General features: G+C 40.3%; 1 protein-coding gene across 2 annotated transcripts in view; it reads right to left on the reverse strand.

Annotated features, from left to right (window-relative positions):
- TMEFF1 (transmembrane protein with EGF like and two follistatin like domains 1) overlaps positions 1-23,329 on the reverse strand; it is a 129,965-nt gene that overhangs the window by 49,525 nt on the left and 57,111 nt on the right. For both annotated transcript variants that reach the window (XM_055800852.1, XM_055800850.1), the window contains exons 2-3: positions 6,383-6,492; positions 2,840-2,969 (exon numbers count right to left, since the gene is read on the reverse strand). In XM_055800852.1, coding sequence (XP_055656827.1) covers positions 2,840-2,969; positions 6,383-6,492 — 240 coding nt within the window. The remainder of the gene's footprint in view (positions 1-2,839; positions 2,970-6,382; positions 6,493-23,329) is intronic.

A 23,329-nucleotide genomic window follows, 5' to 3' on the forward strand; every position in this document is an offset into this window, starting at 1 on the left:
TTATTTTAGGATCTTGCAAGTCTAACAGCACGCAGACAAAGGAAATAAATATGCTGTTAAATCATCCATGACCATAAAAAATTGATCAAAATGTTACCTGCCAAGAAATAGGTCTGACTAAATTGGTCAGTATAGTCTGTTCCCATGCCATAGTTTCGAAGCGTATCAATCCCTAGCAAACTGGAAGCATTTCATTCTTGTATGAGATGCAGAAGTCTGATGTACTTTAAATAATAAATAGTTTTTACAACACTATGTAGGAATTTCATCCTATTGTCTCAGGTGCGTCCCACCAGGATGAAGCTTTGCTTTGAAAAAAATCAAAACTCTGATAGAAAACCAATGGATCTATACTTATCTCCTGATTTCCCAGAACAAAGAATTTTCATAGCAAATTTAGAGGCTCTCAGTGAAAATTAATGGGGGTCTATAAAGGATTTTTTTTTTTAATTTGGGCATTTGATTCTCCATTATATGTGTTACAGATCAAGAGTACAAATATATTGACACCTCAACGATTCATGACACCAGGCAGGGCATGGAGCGGTTCCAGATGATGGCTTTCATCATCCAATATTCTCACGCTAGCCAGGGTGCATCAGACACTTAGGGAAGCAGCAGGTACCGTTCTGCTAGAGCTCCACCAAAGCACTTTAAATTGCAGCAGTGTAAATGCAGTATGCAGTCTGAATCGCATCCTCAGGTTCATAAATGTGTTTTCAGTACTTTCTGGTCATTTGTGCCTCAGCACATGTCTTGATCTATTATACCGAGTGCTAAAAATTATACATTTTATGTAGGACTTAAAGAAAAGGAGAAAAAGGTTAAAAAAAAAATCATCCTAGACTAGCTGAGTGACACAGTAATTAGCTGCCAGCAACCTGAGGCTGAGAAGAATCCATTTTTTGTTTCAAAGTGTCTTTTTCTAAATAAGCTGGAATGCATACAAAAATAAACATTTTTTTGTTGTTCCAAAAACATTACCCTAGTATTTCCTTTCAGTGAGGGAGAGAAGCTTTCATGGTGCAAGTATGTTTCTTAAAATAATTTGGGCATGAAACTAAACTAAAATAAAATAAATTTACTTATATACCCTCTGTTCAAACCTTCATACTTCTTGGTGGTTGTTATAGGAATATGCGATGTTGCAGCACTCTCCAAACTATCAAGCTACAACAAGGTCTTTTACCATCTCATACCAACATACTCTTCATGCCAGTCCCTCTGCTGCCTTCTCCTAGTCTCTCCTCACCCAGGCTGCACATTCTCTCCCTCTTCTCTCTGCTTCTCCCTCCTCTCTCTTCCCCAGCTGCTCCCTCTTCCTTGGCTGCCCAACCCCTTAACAGAACCCACCACAGCTGCACCTTGTCTACATCGGCCAACCCACCGCCCCTGAAGCCAGCCCACAGCTGTATATTATCAATGTTAATTAACCCAGCTTCATTCCTCTACAATGCGAGTGCTCTGAAACTGTATGGATTTTTTTCCTCTTTCTGTAGCTTCTGGAGATAATTTGGAGGTGGGAGATTGGGAAAGAAGGTAGATTCAGTCATCTGCCTGAGGTATGCCAGAATTAATGCAGCCGAGCTGGGCACAAAACACAAGTTTCCTTCAATGTTACGACCAACATCATAGTTTGTTTTGGACCTTAGCAAACAACTCCAGATCTCAGTACAGGTCTGTGCTGCAGTCAAAGACATTAAGGCAGCTCATGTAAAAGACAGCCACACTGCATTTCAATGAGGTAGCTCTGGGACTGGCAGCAGCAAGGACATGGCCTAGGTACACTGCCCCTATATTTACCCTAATTTCCAGATAGGATGTTGCAGCTACCAGTGAGTTCCAGGTTGCTACCTCTAAATTGTCATCAATAACTAGACTACCTGAAATAAAGCTAGCTGGGAGTGTGAACTTGACCCGTACTCACGTGTTTGGCTGCCATATAGATGTGACCTTGCTTAGGTTAATCCAAGTAACTATTGCGTATCAAAAGATGAGAGATGTCCCACAACATAATTTTTTTTGGTGTTATTTATGTACCAAAGAATGCAATTGTTGATGCTACTGAATCATTTAATTTAATTATGAGAAAGCCATCTGTGTGTCTGTTCTCACCAGCTTTGAATCTGCCCAGAGGTTCAGAATGCCTCTGGTGGCTAAAGTGTCTGTGTCCAAGAACATGTTACAGTATTCAAGGCAGTGAAAACCTGTCCCATGTATTTTAAGCATATGGAAAAACCTGTGTTTTAAGTGTGTGGAAAGACAGAAAAGGCCAGTCTCACATCAGAAATGTGAGGTACAATGATTTTTTAAGAGTTGCGCATACCTTCAATATAACGACCCAAAGTGAAATTGGTCAAAGGTGATGCCTTGGATATAGGTAGAGTGGCAGTCAGGCTGATCAGTGTCACTTGCTGAATGTCACACTAATTCTGTACATCTAAAAAACGAGCCCTAAAAAAATTACTAATTTGGAGTCTGCTCCAAATTTGTTGTAAGCCTTTTGATGTGTATCAAGGCTCCTCTATACGTATAACAGAAGCATTCCCAAACTATTTTCTCTTTTATTTCTACTTTTATTTTTTTTATATGCTAACAGGTTACTAAATAAACATTAAAAGCTACTTTTAATGTTTATTTAGTAACCTGTTAGCATATCAGAAACTGTATCAGATTTCTTCTCTATAAAAATATTCCATTGTTGAAGAGGACTTGCGGTTTCCTCATCATTTCATTCTACAAAAAGCATCAAAATTAAAATCTCTGGAATTAAGGGCAAAACTAAAGAGCTAACCATGTAACATCGTTCATTAGTGACACAAAGTGATGTTTTACAAACCAGAATAACAAGGTCCTCTTGATACTACTGTTATCTCTTTCTGATGTTTGCAAGCAGCTCTCCTGAGGAAGCATTCATTTTGGTAAGTGTCTCCATTTGATCCACAAACGGGAATATAGTTCGTGTGACACTGAAAAAGAAATTATAAAATAACTCAGCCATACAAAAGAATGTGATTAATCTCAGCTGCATATTAATATACAGGAAGATAGTTGTGTAGATATGAATTACTAGCACTAACTTAAAACTCTGTGCACTAAAGGAAGACTTAAAATATATTAGTTTCTCAATATCCCTGTATGTATTCCTTTCGGATCACTGAAATAATAGTCCAACTCCGTACGGGCTCAACATAGGAATTCAGTAGGAAAGATTAAAAGAACAAAATAACTATGGTGGGACTTAGTATATGTCTAGAGGGAATATAGCAAGTGTCTAGAAGTATTTGAAGGATAAACACTGAGGAAGGAGAAAACTTCTTCAAGTTAATACAAGAATATATGACTAGGCACAGGGGGATGAAACAGCAAAGGAAAATATAAGGTGAGCAGTGTTTAAGGGGAGATTTGCTGATCTTTTTGGTCATAGAATGATCTTTCAAGGGAGATGGAAAACAATCACCATCCCCATTAAATTCATGAGCATCATGAGTCTGTTTTTCTTGGTCAACAACTATAATAATGTTTTTGTATGACTATACTGAAAAATTTTCAGCTCAAAGTCAGTAGCTTTGGTACATTTAATAAAAAGGAAGGAAGAAAGGAAATTTATCATTCCAAATGACTTTGTCAGGAGCAGCCTGTATTTCTCTATTTTCTTATATTCTAAGAAACGTGGATGACATAATCCTTGTACATATCACGTGCATAAAAACGCTGAGAAACACACTAGGACCACCAATCTCCCTAACACCTGTGAGTGCCACACTGTTCCCTGCTGAACTGGAGATGCAAACCCCACTTCACTGCTGGACAAGAAGACATGCCCTGTTTGGGGTGTAATGGTAACGGTAATTCCAGACACCTTTTGCATCTTCAAAACCCCAAGGCAAAAAAACCAAACAACAAGAAGCAATGAACAAAAATGCACAGACAAGCCACCAAACTTCTGAGCCATATAAAGTGTATGATTAAACTGGTACAGTTCATCCAGTGAGAGTTCACATAGAAATAGCAACATCAGTTAAGCTAAACTGCCCCAAAAGGACAAGTTTCTTCTCCAAATTCCAAATGACAAATTTCTGCCACAACAGTTTCCTTGTGCTTTGGCGTGCCCAAACTGCAAAATGCTCATTTTTTAAAACATAATTTTGAAGGGAATTATCCTCCCTCCTTTGTCATTCTGCCAGAGGTGACCAACTGAGAATGAACTAAGCATGCACAGACAGAAATAAATTATGCTGCCAGCTCTGAAAATTATTTCTAACTTTTGCAATACTTTCCCATAGTGCATAGTCTCAGACAGTCAACCACAGCCATCAGTCCTGTCACATCTCATACCGAACAGTGACTCCTAGGGAATAATTAAACAGGTGACTCTTGAGGGGGACAATACTTTCCAACAGATAATTCTGTATTCAATCTTAAAGTTGCTGTAAGATGCTTTAAAGTTGCAGGTTTCTGTCCTGAGGACAGAAAATGAGAGGCCTTTTGTGCAGTTTGGTAAGCCTTTAGTGATTTGGCACGTATAGCCAAAAGTTCTCATGCAAACGTCCTTTAGGAGTAGAGTTGTTTCTTATGAGGAAATCCTCTAATAGCTCGAATTACTCAAATGGGAGATAGGGAATGCATTCCAGGGAGAGCAGGCTGATATCCCCGCATCTTCCTTTCAGCACGTGTTTGCTGAACCACTGTACACAAATGTGTCTAATCCCTTTTCATAGCCTTGCAAGGTCAGAATAAAAATCAGCTAGCTATGAGATAGTCATGCATGTAGAGAACCTAACAGTTTGGGCTGGTGTTTGTTCCCTGGGATATTTCGGTGCTGCTACTTGCAGACAAATTATTAAGGTTGAGAGTTACGGGAAGAATTCAACCTGCTATGTCTGAAAAATACAGTACCTTCTCCTCATCTTTAGACTTCTTAGAGTATCGGATAAATTTTTCAAGAAGTACGAGTAAACTTGTAAGTAGCTTAACAATAAATCTGGTTTTAAAAACGGGCTCCTCGAGACCAAGTATATAGGCTAGTTCCTTTTTTAGTCTTCATGACCTGGATATTAGGAAGTTGTAAAATTTACCACCTACAGAAAATAAATGAAACCTCTGCTTAGCCCAGGGCTGACTTTCTTTTCCTTTTTTTAAATCACTACTGGGTTTTGATCTTATTATTTTTCATAAATAAAAGTTACAGACAGAGTGAAGGCTGATGACTAAACATGTTCTAAGAATTTTTTTCTCCCTTTAAAAGGCAGTTGGATCCCATTGTTCTTGTGGGATGTAAGCTGCAGGACACCTCCAGCAAAGGTACCCACCTGAACACTACATCAACTGCCCGCTCTGAAACACTGGAATCCCAAAATCACATACACACTTACTTACTATTCTCTCTCCCTTTGTTTTATTATTTATTGGAAACAGAACATATGATTATCTTTGAAACACTGAAGGATAGCCCACTCCAGCGTTGGTTGATAACACTGCCACTTCTTCCAGTTTTATCAGGAGTCTCATAATATTTGATATGTTTGTCCTGGCTATAAATTGTATAAAAAATGAACCTCAGTATTCTCTTTTCTCTAAAAAGTCAGGAGCAGGAAGGGGGAAGGATTGCCATAACAATTATAAAAACTAAAGACTCACAAACCAAGGAAGGATATTACACTTGCTATTTGCTACTTTTTAAATGTTCAGAGGATATTTTTATAAAATTTCCATACTTTTTTTTTTTTCCTGAGTGGGAGTAATTCATTATTTTCATTCATAATCTTTATGATCACCAGTGATGCTGTTATTATCTGATTTTCAAAATGCCTTAAAATCTTCCAGGGTCTAATGTACCATATTTGGCCACCAGCAGAGCAGGGAAGAATCCTTTCCTCCAAATAATGGGTATGAGAGTAAGCAATCCATAATAAGTACTGCATTTAAATTAGAAAGCTTCATCTGGTGTATGTGACAACACATGGCTGCCATGCCCCAGGTCACCTCCCCTCCAGCCTCAGGTCTTGGGGCAGGGTGAGGCAAGGTGGGGAGGCAGAGGTGTCACCCAGCACTCCCCACCTCTGCTCGTGCTGGGCACAGGGACCGTGGCTGCCAGCACATGAAATCCCTCAATTCCTTCCCACGTCAGCCTGTGCTGCTGCCTGACTTACCAAAACCATGTGGGGACCTAACACAAAGCTACACTTCCCACTTGCTTCCTGAGCACTCCTTGGTGACGTTCAGTCACATACCATCCCAACCAGTGCCATTAAAAGAAGTTAAGGTCAGACTATATAAGGCTGTAGATGAGCAACATTTTTGAAGTGGTGATTCTACAAATACTTCAATACACCTGAAGGATTGGTCAGAAACAGCAAACAAAAAGGTGAGCGGCCCTTACCTGGAACTGACACGCACATTTCAAGCTGTCCCCCTCTTCCTTGCACACTCCTCCATATTTACACGACGATTCATCACACACTCTTACGTCAGATTCCCTTACATTTAACTCTGCAAAACAAATAGTAAAAGGAGACAGAAAAGAAATTGCAAGGTGAGTAATTTTAGGGAATGTCTTGTCCGTAAACCCACTGAGTGCTCCTGCTCATAAAGAAATTAGAAGGAAAGGGCTGGATCTCTTTCCAGGGCTGCCCTGTGTTGGCTCCATCCTGCTCCCCAGGGGCAGGTGCCGCTCCCAGAGGCAGCTTTGCCTGGTTGTCCCAGTGGCTGTGACTAGATGCCACTTCACCAAACAAACAGATACAGTGTAGGCACGTTTACACTGCCCAGATTCCCTTCCATGCCCCTGCTGCTGGGGATGCTCCCAGTACAAAACCTTCCTCCACAGAAGCTGTGTCCAGCCGGAATCAGGATCTTTACATGAGCCATAACCCATGTTTCTCACCCGCTGCCTCCTTTTGCCTTAGTCACAACAAAGGTCCTGAAGAAGAAGAAAAGCTAAAATCTCTTCTCTGACTGGTTTTCCAGTCTCTGCCTTGCCCATACCACTATCCTTCAGACTAAGGATAAACTGAAATATGTTTAAACTAGTATAATTTACTTGCACTATAGGAGCCAGAGTAATGAACCAGAGCCCTCTGTCTTAACTGTTGCATAAAAGTCTGAGGCACAAATGCAGCTCCTGGCTCAGTAAGCTTGCAGCAGGGGTACAGCTGGCAAAAGGGAAACCAAGGGACTATGTACATCAACTGCATAGGCACTAGCTCCAGAACAAAGGTTGCTTAAATAGCTCCAAGCTTTTGGGGGCATCACATCCAAGGGTAGTTTTAAAGGAGAACAAATATATCCTTTTGAAAGAAGTATTTGGTTTGAACTATCTATAGAAGAGAGAGCAAGGGAAGGCACCAGAGGGATGATGGAAGTGGTCAGTGTCAGCCTAAATGTGACCTTGGCAGGCTGTGTGGGAACAGTGCTATTACTGTTGATTGCAACAAAAAGGTGAAAATAACACCAAGGGATCTAGTAAACTCCCCTGCCACAGTTTGAGGCTGCACTGATATCAGAGGATATCATTCAAAGCTGTCTGTGCTTTGGCTCAAGTCAGAAACCTCCAGGACTCTATAGCAATATGACAGACTAAAGAGATTTATTGACAATGGTGCGCTTTAAAATAATATCTGAGACTTTTAATAAGCAAGCCCTATCCAGATAACTGGCTTAAAGAAAGCGCTGAATCCCAGCTATTCAGACATGGGGAAAGGTAGGTCAAATGCAGAAGAAAATAATGCCACTTGCAGTCTTAAATAAGCAGTCACCCTCCTGCTCACAGCAGTGTCAGCACTCTGGCATGACAGTGACAGACACCCTGGAAATGTGCTCCTGTGGGTTTGCGTAACAGTATACACCCACACAGATAGTTTATATAAATAAATATATATTCATATAATAATTTCTGTAGTAAATTATGCTGTCCTATGCTTTTATATTTAATATAGCATAATTACATTTTTTTCATAGCGCTAAAGTTACAGAAATACAGCTCAACAGAAAGTCCAGTTACGATCAACGTATTTTGTCAACTGTGAGAAAAAATTGAAAAAAATACTCATTTTTTTTTTCCTATACGCCCATTATTCCTGAAGGCATAAATGAGGAGGGCAATATGTGTAGCAGCGGGCAGTTAGGTATCCTCGTTGCCATCACAACCCTGTGCACGTGTTCACTAACGTTATTCTTAATGTCGCCATTTATCAATGTGACTGCTGCATTGTAGGGACCAAGTTAATGTGACAGAACATTGCAGCTTTTCAATTTAGTGTGTTCATAACTTGCTCCTGAAGGAAATGTGCCTTTCTTTCTCCTCATGAAGACCTGTTCCATGAAGATGAAGAAACTATCAAGATTAATTAAGGGGAAATCATTGTCATATCTGAAAGAAGGATCCACCTTTAATTTATATCACATTTGAGAAAATGCAATTTGTAAAAGAGAGTAACCAGACAAATTACAGTGTGCACAGCTTTCAAAATCCTGTTTTCATCAGCTCAGGAAACTACAGAGATGTGAATACCCCTTCTCAACCCTCAGCTGAGCTCACAGGGCTTGGTGCTTCGCAGCATCTTACCCAACCAGCAGGAGAAATCCCTTGGCAGCTGCAACTCATGCTTGAAATCCTGAGGGTCTACACGACGTCCAACTGCCCAAGCAGCACAGCACAGACTTTCCTCCAACCTCTGTTGTTCCCCAGTGTGAAGGGGGCACACAACCACCCAGGAACAAACCTCTTCACCACAGCAGGGGGCAAGGGACCTCACTTTCCTGCATGGGAGGGGAAGGATGCAGGGGAGGTCAGAAACAGCCCCCAGCTGACAGTTCAGTATCGAGGCTGAACCAGAGATGTGCTTGTTCCTAACTTAGCTATTGCTCTGACTGCAAAACCAGTGGGAAAGAGAAAGATTTCTGAGGAAAACAATTACAGGACATGTAAAGATGGGGATGGGGAAGCAGCCCTTGTGAGCACTCCTTAGCCAAGAAACCAAGACTTCATTTTTTAAACAAAATCCATAGGAGGAAGGAATTGATGACAGAAAGCACACTGTTTCAATGGTTACTTAATTTTAGGAGTGGACTGTTTTTCTTCCCACATAAATGATAAATACTGATGATAAGCTTTTTTGCACGAGGTGAACATTGAGCAGGAAAGGTCATTCAGAAGCCAGGAGCCAATGCCATTTTCCAAAGCTGTGCAAAAGACAAGATACTCTGATGACTGGCACTTTAACATTGATAGATGAACTTTATTCTATTTCAGGATGTCATCTAATTCCTGCTTCCATTCAGTGGCAAATTCCAGCAAGCAGCAAAACCAAGCCACCAACACGCACACTATTACATCTGATGGAACCACAAGTGCTGGGGAATGTTGTGGCCATAATGACTCCCAGATCTATGGCATTCAGTGAAAAAATGAATAGATGAGGATGGATGTTGATAGAGCCATGTGAAGAGGAACTGTAAATGTCTCGCATGTCTGAAATATTCTCTGTCTTCAGTGGATTCTCCATAGAGAGAGAATTAAAATGGAGTTTCTGCAACTATTTCCAGAATAACAAAGTCATTATAATCACATGTGAGAACACATCTACAAAAGGAATAAGAACATGTAGCAAATGGTTTGGAGTAATTTCTTACATGTTTCTTGAACGCCTATTGCAAGTCATTTCCTAGACTTTTAGCAGGTATAAATACAAGAAAGCCTCAGTGTGATTCATTATGTACAGTGAGAAGATGGTGAGTAGTAATCCATCAACTCCCAGGAGAGAATATAATTAGCACAATTAAATCAGGCTTCCAAATTTATGATAAAATTAATCTCCAAAGACCTGAAATGAGATATTAAAAATGATTTGCGAGTATCTGTTCAGCCTATACACTTCCTGGTGGTGTGAGGGCTGACCAACACAGGGCAGCTTGCAGGAATTTGGCTGCAAAGACCCACATCAAGGCCTTTTGGTTTTTTATTTTCTCTTTTGAAATGAATTAACATAGTGATAATGTGATAAATCACTAAAAATGAGGAAAGCTTTCTCCATTTTGACTCCTTTCAAAGAACTTGAAGTACAGCTCGATGCAAGTATCTGGAGACCGACTCTTCGCCTGTGACCTCAGAAGGCATTGCTCTGAGGCATGAACCTATTGTTATAAGCTAAATTACATGTGTCAAAATGCTGAACTTGAAGATAAAATCAAATCTGTAGGTTATAGTGCATCAAATGTTGCTTCCATCTGGATATCTTGAGAGTAAAATAAAATCTAAGATGGGCAAATCTGGTAACTGCATAAGCAATTTTTTTCAAAACTTATGTTTCTCCTGGGGTTGGCAATAGTACATAGTAATGATGAAAGGATATAAGGAACCAAAAAAAATACCTTTCCCACCTGGAAGTGAGCGGGTGGGATTAGTAGCAGTGCCACCAGCTTTGGCCCTCTTGAATAATTCAGTTGTGCCTGGGAAACACCCTCTCTGCCTGCCTGCCTGTTTTCTGTTTCCTATGGGTAAGACTGTAACCAGTGGCAGTGCCAGGACCCCTCACCGGTGCCCTTTTCCTCTTGAGCTATGGGTTTGGTAGAAGAGAGGGAGCAAGCTGCATCATTCTCACTAGAGGAAAAAGGTAAGGCAGTGTGGGGCACCTCACTGCTGCTTTTCTGTCCTCCAAAGAGTTTGTTCTTTATGAAGCTTTAAATTAGGGTGTATGACCTCTCATGGAGGTCATATACAGACATACACAGATCTGGGAAAGTTCATAAAGGATCTGTTACTCTACAGGTAAAAAGAACCCCTAGAATTTTAAGAAGAGCTGAAGTGGGTCATTGTCTTGGGAAAAGGCTCAGAGGAGAAATTATGTCATGTGAGGATGTTAGAGCTCACACAGTATACTGGAGATAGTAGCATTATGACTGGATATTGTGGGTCTGCATGGCAAGGTTTTGGTAGAAGGGGGGCTATGGGGGTGGCTTGTGTGAGAAGATGGCAGAAGCTTCTCCCATGTCCAATAGAGCCAATGCCAGCTGGCTCCAAGACAGACCTGCCACTGGCCAAGCCCATCAGAAACAGTGGTAGTGCCTCTGGGATAGCTTATTAACAAGGGAAACCCAAAAGATCCGTGCAACACAATTGCAGCGGAAGAGAGGAGTGAGAATATGTAACAGCAACAACTCTGCAGACACCCAGATCAGTGCAGAAGGGGGAGGAGATGCTCCAGGTGCAGCAGAGATTCCCCTGCAGCACATGGTGAAGACCCTGGTGAGGCAGGCTGTCCCCCTGCAACCTATGGGGTTTATTGGTGGAGCAGATATCACCTGCAGCCCCTGGAGGACCCCATGTTGGAGCAGGTGGATACCCAAGGAGTCTGTGACCCCCTGGGAAGCCTGCAACGAGCCCTCCCCCTGAGGAGGGAGGAGCAGCAGAAACAAGGTGCAGTGAACTGACTGCAACCCCTGTTCCCTGTCTGCCTGTGTTGCTCGGGTGGAAGCGGTAGAGAAATCAGGAATTAAGTTAAGCCTGGGAAGGAGAGAGGGGTGGGGAGAAGGTGTTTCTTCTGATTTGATGGGTAATAAATTAAACTAATCTTCCCCAAGTGGAATCTGTTTTGCCCGTGATGGTAATTGGCGAGTGAACTGCCTGTCCTCATCACAGCCCAGCAGCCTTCCATTATATTTTCTCTCCCCTGTCTGGTTGAGGAGGGGAGTTACAGAGTGGCTTGGTGGGACCTGGTGCCCAGCCAAGGTCAACCCACTACACTGGACAGGCTCTCAGAACCACAGAAGAGAGTCAAAATTTGATGAGCAGAAAACCTTTAACCCACTCGATTTTGGGAGTTAGCCTCATGACTCTGGGTTGGCTTTGGCAAGTCATTGGCTTTTTTGGTTTTGGCAAACCATTCTGATTTTGACAAATTATTTAGGAATTGTTGGAGAACTTTGTGGGGGGAAAAAAAACCCAACAAAACTTACCAGAAAACCTTGCCCTTAAGGATTATAAAGCTGAGGTGTTCACGTGACAAGTACAGTAATAACCCATGTCTTAAATCTAACTCTTGAATAAAACTTCACCTGCCAGTCACACCAGACACCCAGAGAAGACCTATGTCCCAGTGGTTCCCAAGCACAGCCTGCCCACTTGAACCATGAAGATGAGTATGAGTGGCATCACAGATAAAGAAATCACTGCAAAAAATATTCTCCAGGGAACCTTTTGGATGCCCCTGGGATATCTCTGCTTACCGCCAGCTTCCAGCTCTGAACAAAACAGCACAGCTCCCCTGTAGATCCTAGCAGTCCCATGCAGGCATACGACCAGCCCAGCTGGTACTAGCTTAAATCACTTTAGATTTCTGTCACCTACAGTGACTCTGACATTGGTTGAGCCACTTAGCTGACATGTATACATCTATAAATAAACATTTACATTTAGGTGTCTTAATCTACAAGCTTGACCCCATCCCGTTGCTTTTTCAAAGTGCACCCAGTAGAGCCCTTCCTGCAGTAAATCAGACAAATGCTTACAAAGCTGTTACATACAGGCTGCGGACAAGAGGCATAATTTTGGGAGTCCCTGTGTGTGATCTAGTTGTTCTGACACTGACAATATGTGTTTGAAGTGTGGCAGCATAAGGTATTCCCCATTTCAGCCACTGGGTACAAGTCTCACAGATAAAGGCAAGTTAGAGCCATGTACAACAGAACTCATTTCTATTTATTTTATTGCAGGTCTTCAACTCCTCACTGGTTCCTACTACACCTGCTACACTGATTTCCCTCCTTAGCCAATCTTTCTTTACAGCTGATCCACTAACCTTTCTCTGCCCCCTTAAAAACATCAGAGCAACATTCAAGAAAACATGCTTCTGCTTTGAAGATTGAATTAAGAAGTGTAAGGGAAAAAACCCTCTGAAGTAGGTGGGGCCATTTGCAGAGCCACAGAAGAAGCAAGGAGCAAGCCCTAGCAGACTCTGAAAAGCAGTGTTCCCCTCACTGGCGTTACACTACTCCAACAGTGAGATTTGCTAAGAATGGCTTTTTTTCTAGAGACGTTGTGGCTTCTTTTAAGATAGTGAAACCATATATTGGGTTGGTAGTTTGCACAGCAGAAATGAAACAGGGACATGGACTCAGGATTGGACACACATGCCTCTCAGTTCTTTGCAGGAGATGAGAAGTAAAGGTTGATTCCACGGTGGACACAGAAGGATATTTTTGTCTTTTACCAGCTTCAGTGTGCCACATCCACAAGCATTAACCTGACATCTCTTACCACAACTTCTGTGCTCTGTTTCTGCAGTAAAAGGCAAAACTAGGAGCCAAATTCTCCTAATGGATGTCAAATACATAAGGTGAAATGTTGTTCCACCTGCTTTGTGCCTGTGTGGTGAAGATGGTTTATTTTAAAACAAACCAGCACATACTGCTCAGGCATTTACATATGCATAAACAGTTCTGGGGGAAAGGAAGCCCCCAGGCTTTGAATCAATTTCTTTGACACCTGCCACTGATGCCATTTAAACACCTAGTATTAATTCCTGCTTTTTCTTCATCTCATGTTCATAAAGTGTTTCACTGAAATATAACTCACCCTAGCAGAAAGTGAGTGAGCGGGCCCTGCTAGCTGTCCCTTGGTAGGGAACGATCCCTGGCTCTAGTGCTGCAGCCAAAGGAGCAAGTGTTGTTTCTTTCTGCATCAGTTAAAGAGCAAAGTATTAGTAAAACATGGTGCCTTCAGAACCACAACCTTCCAAAACAAATACGTATCGTTGACAAAACCTGACAACACCATTTATTTGGTGATTAATGAACAATCTCTACATCCATATAATTTTGCTGTCCCCGTCTGTTTCAGCAGTTGTGGGTTACAAAAATCATGAGAATTTGCATTGTAGAGTTTATGTCTGTTTAATTTCTTCTCAGAAATTATCTGAGGTTATGAAAGAGGAAAAGGAGAGCAGACAGGCCCCTCAGACAAAATTAGCAATTACTTGTCCAAATAAAAAATACTTGTTTGTGTCAGACAAGTCAAAGCAAGACAGAGTGGATCATACTTGTTTATAGGAAAAAGTATGTTTTTCAGAAGACAAAACAGACAATAAGACAAACTACTGGGAAATAAGGCAGGGATAAGGAGGATGCCATTCAGACACTGCATACCCTCTTTGAAGTTGGCTGTTGTCACTGATTTGAGGTGACATTTTAGCAAGAAACAATTCACAGGAGATTAAGAAGGTGGAGTGTGTGGAGAGTGGAAAGAGAAAAATGAGGAAAAGAGCTGTTTAGAAAAAGCAGAGAAGAAAAAGAGGAAAATGAAAATATGTAACATGGGACAATCTAAAACAAATATAAGTTCTAAATAACTAAAACAGTTAAAACCCGTTTAGATGCCTTTTCTGTGATATGGTATCATTTTCTTTCACATTTGCATTAGAAGAAAGCAATTGATTGGAACAGCCTAGACGATATATGTAAAAAAAAAACCCCACAGTCATTACAATTAATTTACTCCCCCTCCCAAAAAAGACAACTGTAATCTAATGGCATTAAGATAGTCCCAGATATTTTTTTAATTGGTCAATTAATGGACGCCTTGGGTGGCTGATGGCAAATCTGCTGTTTTCAAAAAAAATCTTAAGCAGTATGATAGGACTAGTAAAACCTATTTTGTTGTGTCTTGATGCAGTAGTTAAGACCCAATTGGGCATAAAAAAAAAAAAAAAAAGCTGTACTTTGGCTCTTGAGGATGCTTTCTGAGTGAATAAAGCTTGAAATATTTCCCTAAAACTACTCTTATAAGACCATGTTAATATTTGACTGCTTAAGTGCCATCCGGTTTACCTAGGATGATTATACTTTTACATTTCTAGTTACTACAGCCTCCTTTTAAAACAAAGAAAAACAGAACGCATACGTGTTGCTTAAGTAATTAGTATTCTTGCACACAATAGCAAACCACAGCAAATTTTAACAACTGGCATTCACACAACAAGGTAACAAGATTGGCTTTGAACCTGAGAGTCTCCCACACTGCAATCGTTCACATTACCCCTGTGCCTCAGCCTAACTCTATTCGGTGTGAAAGAAAGTAAGGAAAGTGTCATAGTGATGGGTGTTTGGATGACAGTTCTGTCAAAATATTGGATTCAGCCCACGGTGCATTTCTGTTTCCATCATGCCAAAAAAAAAAAAAAAAAGGTATTTGTAGGGAAAGTTTAGGCATTTTTTTGTTATATTAAAAGCTTTGAAAATATTTCAGGAATTATGCATAATCTGTAGGTGAATATTGCAGCAAATGGTACAGATTGACTGGCTGGTGCAATTCGTTGGAGACAGGGAAAGATGCAATGAGAACCTGAAGTTATTTTCTTTCTCATAAACACTTCTGTATCGAGGTTAGGCAGCACAGCAATCTGGCCTTCAGGACACAGGTCTCTGTGCTTTTCTGACAGCAGCTATCCCAGCCACTGACTTCCAAACCTGCTTACAGAGCAGAATCTGTCTTACTACGCAAAAAATATTGAATATTATTATGTAAGGCTGTTATAAAGAAGTTAGTATGTCATGTATATTTTTACATAAAATTAACATAAAATATTAGAAAAAAAATGCTCATATAGCATATTTACAGCAAGATTGATTACAACATGTATCATCAGTCTTTAGTTTCTAAGGAAACCAAGGCTGTGCAGAGAGCAGCGACTCTCCAATTGTGTCTCCATTGGTTTCTTCCAATAACTTTTGCACTCACTGGGCAATTCCAGCCAAATCTGACAGTGGTAGAAGCCGAGGACAACAAGTTTCCCACAAGTTCATGAGAAATGAATGGCTGCTTGAAGAAGAGGTGTCCAACATCATGCTAGTTGGACAAGTTAAGGGAGCATACATCAGGACAAGGCTTATGAGACAAAATCACAAACACATGCAGTGTAGTTTTTTTTCACAAACACATGCAAATAAGTGGTAGTTGACTGTTTTCAACTCATGGCACTGTTATGGTACTTGCAGATGGAAATTTAGACTTGGATTGTGTAAACACTTCTAAACACATGGACATTTTAGGATACTGGATAATTGGTGGTGCTGAATGCTAATCTCTGTACAAATGGATGCATTCTGGTAGGATAACTTTAAAAATAGTGCTCTTACAGTTTGCCAGCCTTTTTCAGCTAGTGGGACTCCTATGAAAGTTTTCATTTGCATAAATTATAGTGTTTCTGACAGTTGTGCAGCATGTGCAATTACAGTCAGTGGGAAAATGTTATTTGTCCTTGTTCCCTTAACGCCTACTTGCTCTGTCTCTCAGTCTACAGAGTAGATGGTCAAATACTCAAAACATTTCCAAGTGGCTTGCTGTGGGTGTTATATCTCTCCTCTCCCCTGACCCCCACATTGGGCAGTTTTACTTGCTTTCCAGCATCATTATCCGTGTAAGACCAAAGCAGGCAAGTACACTGCTCCCATGGAAGCTAGAGATTTTGCTAACGAATCTTTGGCCTGAAGAAATTGTTCTATGCCAATTACAAACTAAGGTGATCTCTTTAGTTCTGTTCATCAAGTAAATCTGACAGTTAGCTCCCTAAGCCTGTAGAGAAATAACAAGCTGTTGAAACACTCTGAAACAAAAGAGCTCTCATTTACACACCTGAAGAACTTGACAACTGAAGCAAAATAAAATGGTGGTAAAAACCAACATCAAAGCAACTAACTAGCTTCCATAAACATTGCAGGGAATTTCTTCTTTGATCTGTAGGTGACACACGTAACTCAAACTGATTCTAGATTGCAAAATAATATTGGTCAAATTTTGATCCCGTTCCTGGCACAAAAAAACTTGCTTTAGTTTAGGGAGCAACTTTCCAGATTGAGAGCTGGAATAGAGATGCCATGCTTTATCGAGCCTCCAGAATTACTGTATTTATTTACAGGTGGGGAGTGGATAGCTAATGGATCTACCTCACCGCGGTGCTCCTCACTTCTATTTCTTCTGCAGCAGAAGGGAAGCTAGCCCCAATGTGAACAGTGCTCTGATGCAAAGATGTAGCCTTTCTATAACCATTTCAGCCATCTCCCCTCCTTGATCCCTGCCTCCAGAGCTCTGTGCTGTGGTCAGAAAAAGGAACCTTTGCCTCTGTGAGCAATAGTAAGGGAAGCAGTAAAAAGGCCTGATCATGAGGGTTTTTGGCGTTGTTGAGACAAGAGCTGAAGTCAGCAGAAGCTTGAGCATGTCAGAAGTGTGTCCATTTACTACAAAGCCCATATATTTTCTTCACTTTCAAGGTCATGTCAACATATGCTTGACTTCAGCACTCTGGAAGTCCTAACATGAAGAGAGGCTCAGGTGTAAATGCACTTACACTTTCCTCTAAGGAAAGTTAAGCAAGTTGCTTGGATTCTTGCTGTTTGTCTTACTTTATTTTAAGGACATTTTGGGGGACTGGGAAAGCAAAGCCAACTATAAATGTTACATCAACCTCACCACTTTCCTTACTCTTCTTGTGGTTTCAGTGTCAGAGAGATGTTTAAAAAGCAGATGAGTCTTGATCCTTCAAAGCCCCACAGACAACTGTAGCAGCCATAGAACAGCCTCCCAGGTTGTCAGCTAAAACACTGGATGCATTGTCCTTCTGGAAGTCATTTTCTTCTGACTTACTTTGAAAACATTAAAATACATTTTAAAAAAAAATAATCTCCCATGGATAATGGAAAATGCTAGAGGAAACCAATAGGTGCTCACAGACCTTTGGGGATAAACCAACACAGTACTGACACAGATTATACAGCACAACTCAGGTTACTATACACACTCTGCATATTACACAGATTATAAATGATTGCCAAAAAAGGTATGCTTCACAGGAAAAAAAAATATTTTAAAAATGAAAAATAAATATATAAATGCATTCCAAATGCAGTATTTTCAGTAATAAAATTTCCAACGTTCAGTATTTGACTCCTATGTTACTTTCTTTCCCTTCCACTTCTCCATTTATCCCAACATTTTTCCTTTACACTTAAAAAGACAGAGGAGAATTAAAACTATCTGGAATGCAAAGTACTTTCATTACTCATCTACAAAAGCAAGAAAAACAGGTGGTTTTTTGTGAATTTCCTAGAAAAATACTATTTTCTACAAAATCATTTTCGATCAGGAATATCTCGATTTGAAAAGGTGTTTTGCCATTTAGCGTACATAATCTGGGGCTCCAATCCTATAAATGCCTGGGCAGACACTTAACCTTGAGCATCTGTGTGATCTAAATAAACTAAATGGAACTAATCATGTACGAGATTAAGAACGCCTTTAAAGTGCTGGTAGGCTCAAGGACACAAGCAATTTTTTGAGGACCTGATTTTTATGCAAATAATAATTAACTTTTCTGGGAATACTGTATATTGGAGACAAATGTGTAGAATTACAGTGTTGAGAAATATTTTAAGGCCCTGTTTATTCCTCATATTTGAAACTTTCCCTTAAAAGCATCAGAAAATATCTGACAAAAAGTTGTCAGATAGTGTGTTAATCTGCTCTTAATTATTCACTCTCTAAGGGGAAAATGCTGCTGTCTGCAAGATGATTTGATAGCAGAAATCTAAAATGTGGCCTCTAAATAGCTTAGATTTTAAACATTACTCATCACTTCTAGTCACGATCATTAACAGCTATGTGAAATACCTAGAGGCTGCAGTGAAGATCAGATCCCCCTTCTGGAAGGCACAGATGAGAGTCAGTCCATTATTTACAGCATAAACAGAGAAGTCATACAAACTAATAAAAATTAGATATTATGGTGTCCATTTCAGTGGATGAGGAAGAAAAGTATAGAGATAAAATTTTTTATCCAAGGCTACAACACAAGGCCAAGGCAGGATGCCACAACAGAACTTGTCCCTGTCCAATTGTTTTGCTACAAGGTTATCTTTCCCCACTCTCATCATCTTCTCTTTAATAGAAATATCTTCAATAGCACACCTAGGAAATCATTATGGTCACCAAAAACATAGCAGACACAAAAGATACAGGAAGTACATGTCAGTCAATTTAAAAACTGAAAGAAAAATGAATGCTGGCTCACTAAGGTTACTAACGCTAACTAAGGGAGCTGATGTATTAATGCAGCTTGTAGGGCTCATTTGCTGTATTCAAATAGCTGATAATCGCTGCTCAGAATTCAAACTGTGCTGCTGTGATAGAGCTTAATGCAGACAGCGCCATGCAGACCCAGAAACGTGTCTCATAGCTCCACTGGGAAAAACTTGTTTATTCAGAAACACAACGATGTATGGGGTTGGCTCTTGAGCAGCAACACATGGGAAGATGGAGGAACCTGAACATGCTTTCAGGGCATGCCCTAGGGAGGGTGAGACAGAGGGCGAGAGAAGACAAATAAGATTATAAACTGCGTTCGAATCAAACACAGATACCATTTTTCAGAAAGGACGCTGCGTATGAAAGGATGTGAGGAAAAGGACGTCTGCTCTGTGATTTCTCTCCTGCTGTCAAGCAGATGCTCACCTGTGCGATCCCCTGTGACAGAGCAGTTGTCATCCCTGTGCACCTAGCACCGGTTCTCAAATGAAGCCACCTCATCTCCTCCCCTCTTTCTTTCCAGTCACCTGAGTTTTCCAGAAGCTGATCCATTCCTCTGATAAACTGTAAGAGAACCCACTCCTGCAAACCTCAACTATGAGCGTAGCTTAAGGCTGACTGAACATGGGGAGAAAACCGCCAGATCTAGTGCATCCAACTGGCATTTTCCAAAACTGCCAGCAAGTCGCCTGTCATCTCAAGGTGTTAAGGGTAACAACGGCTTTTTATTTCTACATTTACAAATGTGAAAAAGACAGCCAAACTTACACACAAATTTCTGAAAGAAAGTAAACTTCAAGTATGCATAAGTTGCAACCACAAAGACTACAGATCAAACTTGATGATTCAGATTGTGGCCACTGGACAGGAAGATCTTCACCCCAGAACCAAATTTCAAATATAATTCAAGTCTGTAGTGCCTGATACCCATTTTGTATCTGGAAAAGTCTGACTTGCCTTCACCAAAGAAAGTCAGTAAAGCATTTCCCATGGCGCAAGTACCTGCTCAGTGCTACTTCTGAAAACTATTTTGGCAGCTCTGCAGGGGTGGGCCACCCTCTGCAATTGAATTCATAAGCAGATAGATGGGTTGAACACTCGGCAAGGTATTTAACATTACAGCCACCCATCTGCACTAGTATTTTCATGCTAATGTTATGTTAACAGAGACTGACAGAGCTGAGACAAAAAACTGACCGAAAACAGTCTTCTTGCAATGATAATGATTATGAATGTTTTCCATAAACTCAGCCAAACTCTTTGTGCAAGATCTCCGATGATGATGTTGATCGATTCTTTGTACACAGGTTTACTGAAGGGCCTGTGAAAACAAATAACTGGAAACATCTTCCCTCCAACTCCCTAATGCTGTTCACAACAGTTTCATATAAGCACAACCTTGTAACCAGGTGAGGGAAATCAGCAGGGCCTCATGGCCATCTCTTATATATTATATTCTGCTCCCAGCAGCTGTGAATTCAACACTTCGCTAGGCATTAAATTTACTCTCAAGTAACATTTTCTAAGAGAGGTGACAAAGTTATTGCACTGTTGCAGCTGTGGAGACAGATGGCAGTATGCCAGAACTCCAAGAAAATTTTAAATTAGAAATCTGACCATCTGCTTATAGGTAGGAAAAGTTTTCATACCCAGGCTCCTGCCTTAGTTTTGTAATTTTCCTGGTACTGAAATGCATGATGCAGTGTGCGACAGATGCCATGTGCTTTCTGACAATTTCTTATTTGCAGCTGATAAGCACTGGAATGTATTAAACATAGAAGAGAATCAAGATTTCTTAAACTGCATCATGCCCTTCTATTACTCAGCTTATGACAAAGCAGGGTAGTGCTTTGCAAAAACTTCCCATTACTTTGGGATACTCCCTATAATAAAATCTGCTTAGGTTTACTTACTTGTTTCTTGAAACAGGTTCAACAAGAAGAACATAGTATTTTTTATCACCTTAATCCTCTTCAAATAACAGTTATAGCTGGTATATCTTTAAACATTAAGGTAAACTGTTTAAAACCTTCTTGAAGATATATGGGGGAAAAAATGGAAGGAGGACTCTTTTTTTTGGACTTCTTATTTTTAGTGTTTTTCTCTCATAGAACAATGTTATGAAATTCTCAATTAACGCATAACTGGAAACTTTTTATTAATTCTTACATGAACATTGACTATATTGCTTTTATGTAATTCCAAATCACAGCCTACAGGAATAGTAGAAAAGTATAAAAATGGACCTGAGGTATCACATTATACATTCATATAAGGGAAAACACACCAAGTATTGGAACACAGACGAATATCACAGGTCCCACCACTAAAATGAGCACACAAGTAGCAAACTAAATCAGTTGTGGAGATGACCACTAAAAGAAGGATTCTGTTTAAGCGTATATATTAATTTCAAATTTCAATTGTATATATCATTATAATCCCCCATTCATTATTCAAACAAACACTTTGTTTCTACTTTTGCTATCCTAAGTGTGGCAGGAAGAACAAAGCCTTTGAATACATCTAGAGCCATGTATTGACTCAGTAGCTACTTCAAAGGCCAGTTACACTTTCTCAATTTTTCTTTTTAAAAAAAAAGAACTTTCACAGACTCTCACAGCAGATAAAAGACCTGCAGATGGTTCCAAGACTCAGACCTTCTGCAGGAAATTTGCACAGCCCATGGGCCACCTCGTTCTTTCCAAGTGTCTGCTTCTGCCTGCACAACGCTCCATGAAATATGTTTGAGACCTCCGAGTCCATTAAATGCACATCTTCAAAGCAGACTGGCTGAAAGGGACCCATGAACAGTCTGAAAGAGCTCACTTCAATCTGAAATTGTGCCAGACACACTCTAAAAGTGTTTAAATCCCAAACACCAGGTCTCCCCCCTGCCTTGGCCCCTTTTGCACAGAATGACAACATTTGCAATATTCGCTGTGTGGAATTTTTTTTTTCCAGAATGCTCTTTGCAATCTGAAGAGGTAGCTGCCATACCTTTTGAATACTAAAGAAATCACAAAAACTGTTATAAACAGACCAGATTGTTTAGGGAAGAGAAGTCTTATTTCCATAGCAGTGACCTTTTAGGATTACTACAGAGAAATGCCAAGGAAACTTGGCCAAGTATTATTTTTAGTAGATGGCTTTTATAAAGAGATCATACCTGATACTGACAACTAGTCTCTTGGTGATTTGGTGACTGTGGAAAAACATTCTGCCTACATGAGGCTGTCTGAAACATTAAGATATCAAACACATAAGTCTGATATTGTGCCACTGCTGGACGTCAAAAATGTTATTTATATGTACTCTGTAACAGTTAAGGTGTCCACAGGACTTTAAAACAAATTTCAAACGTGAGGTAAACAGTAATTCAGTTGGATCAAAATACAAAAAAGGATAATGAAGAGCAGTACAAAGAGTCAGAAAAAGGATGGAGGCATTAACAATAAATAAGAAGAAAAACTCTTGTGAGGTGTACGGTAGTTACCCTTAGCTGCCTCACATAATAAGGGTTTTCAGCATTGGTTAGTGGCCATGTAATCTTTTTAAAATTGATTTCAAAACACAAATTTAACATCTTTATTTTAAATTCAGACTTCAGACTTTCATTAAAAGGGCTCACAGCTGGGTGCTTTTAGAAGGTTTGGAGGAAAAGAGTGGGCTAGAAGCACTCACTGTTTAGAACAGCATGAGTCTTCTCTAATGTCTCTTGCTGGTGCCATACAATTTTACACTTTTTTGTGCATATAGAACTTCACGCCTTTCCTCCCAATTCATGCAGATTTTTGAAACAGCCATTAACTAACACATTAGCGTGAAAACCAAAGGCTTTGTGTCAAATGCCATCATATGCCACTTATTGATATGCTTATGTAAAAGCCTACTGCAGATTTCCAAGGTTGTCTCACTGTACATGGCTGAGCTATGGTTTTGTACTGAGAACAATAAGCAGTTCCTATGCTGAGCACATGAAATGAAGCTGCCCTGGGATCACTCCTTCAGCACGCAGGGGAGAGGGAACACGGGACAGAACTTTACCAATTCTAACTAGCTCAGAAAGCGTGAAGCCCTGGAGAGATCGAGAGAAGCGCGTTTTCTTTCCATACCCTATTTGTTTCTTCCCTCTCACCACAGAATATTAACCTCAGTCATCCTGCATCCCTCAGCTGGACAGCATCCTTCCATGAATGGAAAGGACCTTTGAGAAAATGCAACTGGAAGACTCAGAGATCAGCCTCAGAGTTTGCT

The sequence above is a fragment of the Falco peregrinus genome, chromosome 3, assembly GCF_023634155.1.
Source record: "Falco peregrinus isolate bFalPer1 chromosome 3, bFalPer1.pri, whole genome shotgun sequence".
NCBI classification, from domain to species: domain Eukaryota; kingdom Metazoa; phylum Chordata; class Aves; order Falconiformes; family Falconidae; genus Falco; species Falco peregrinus.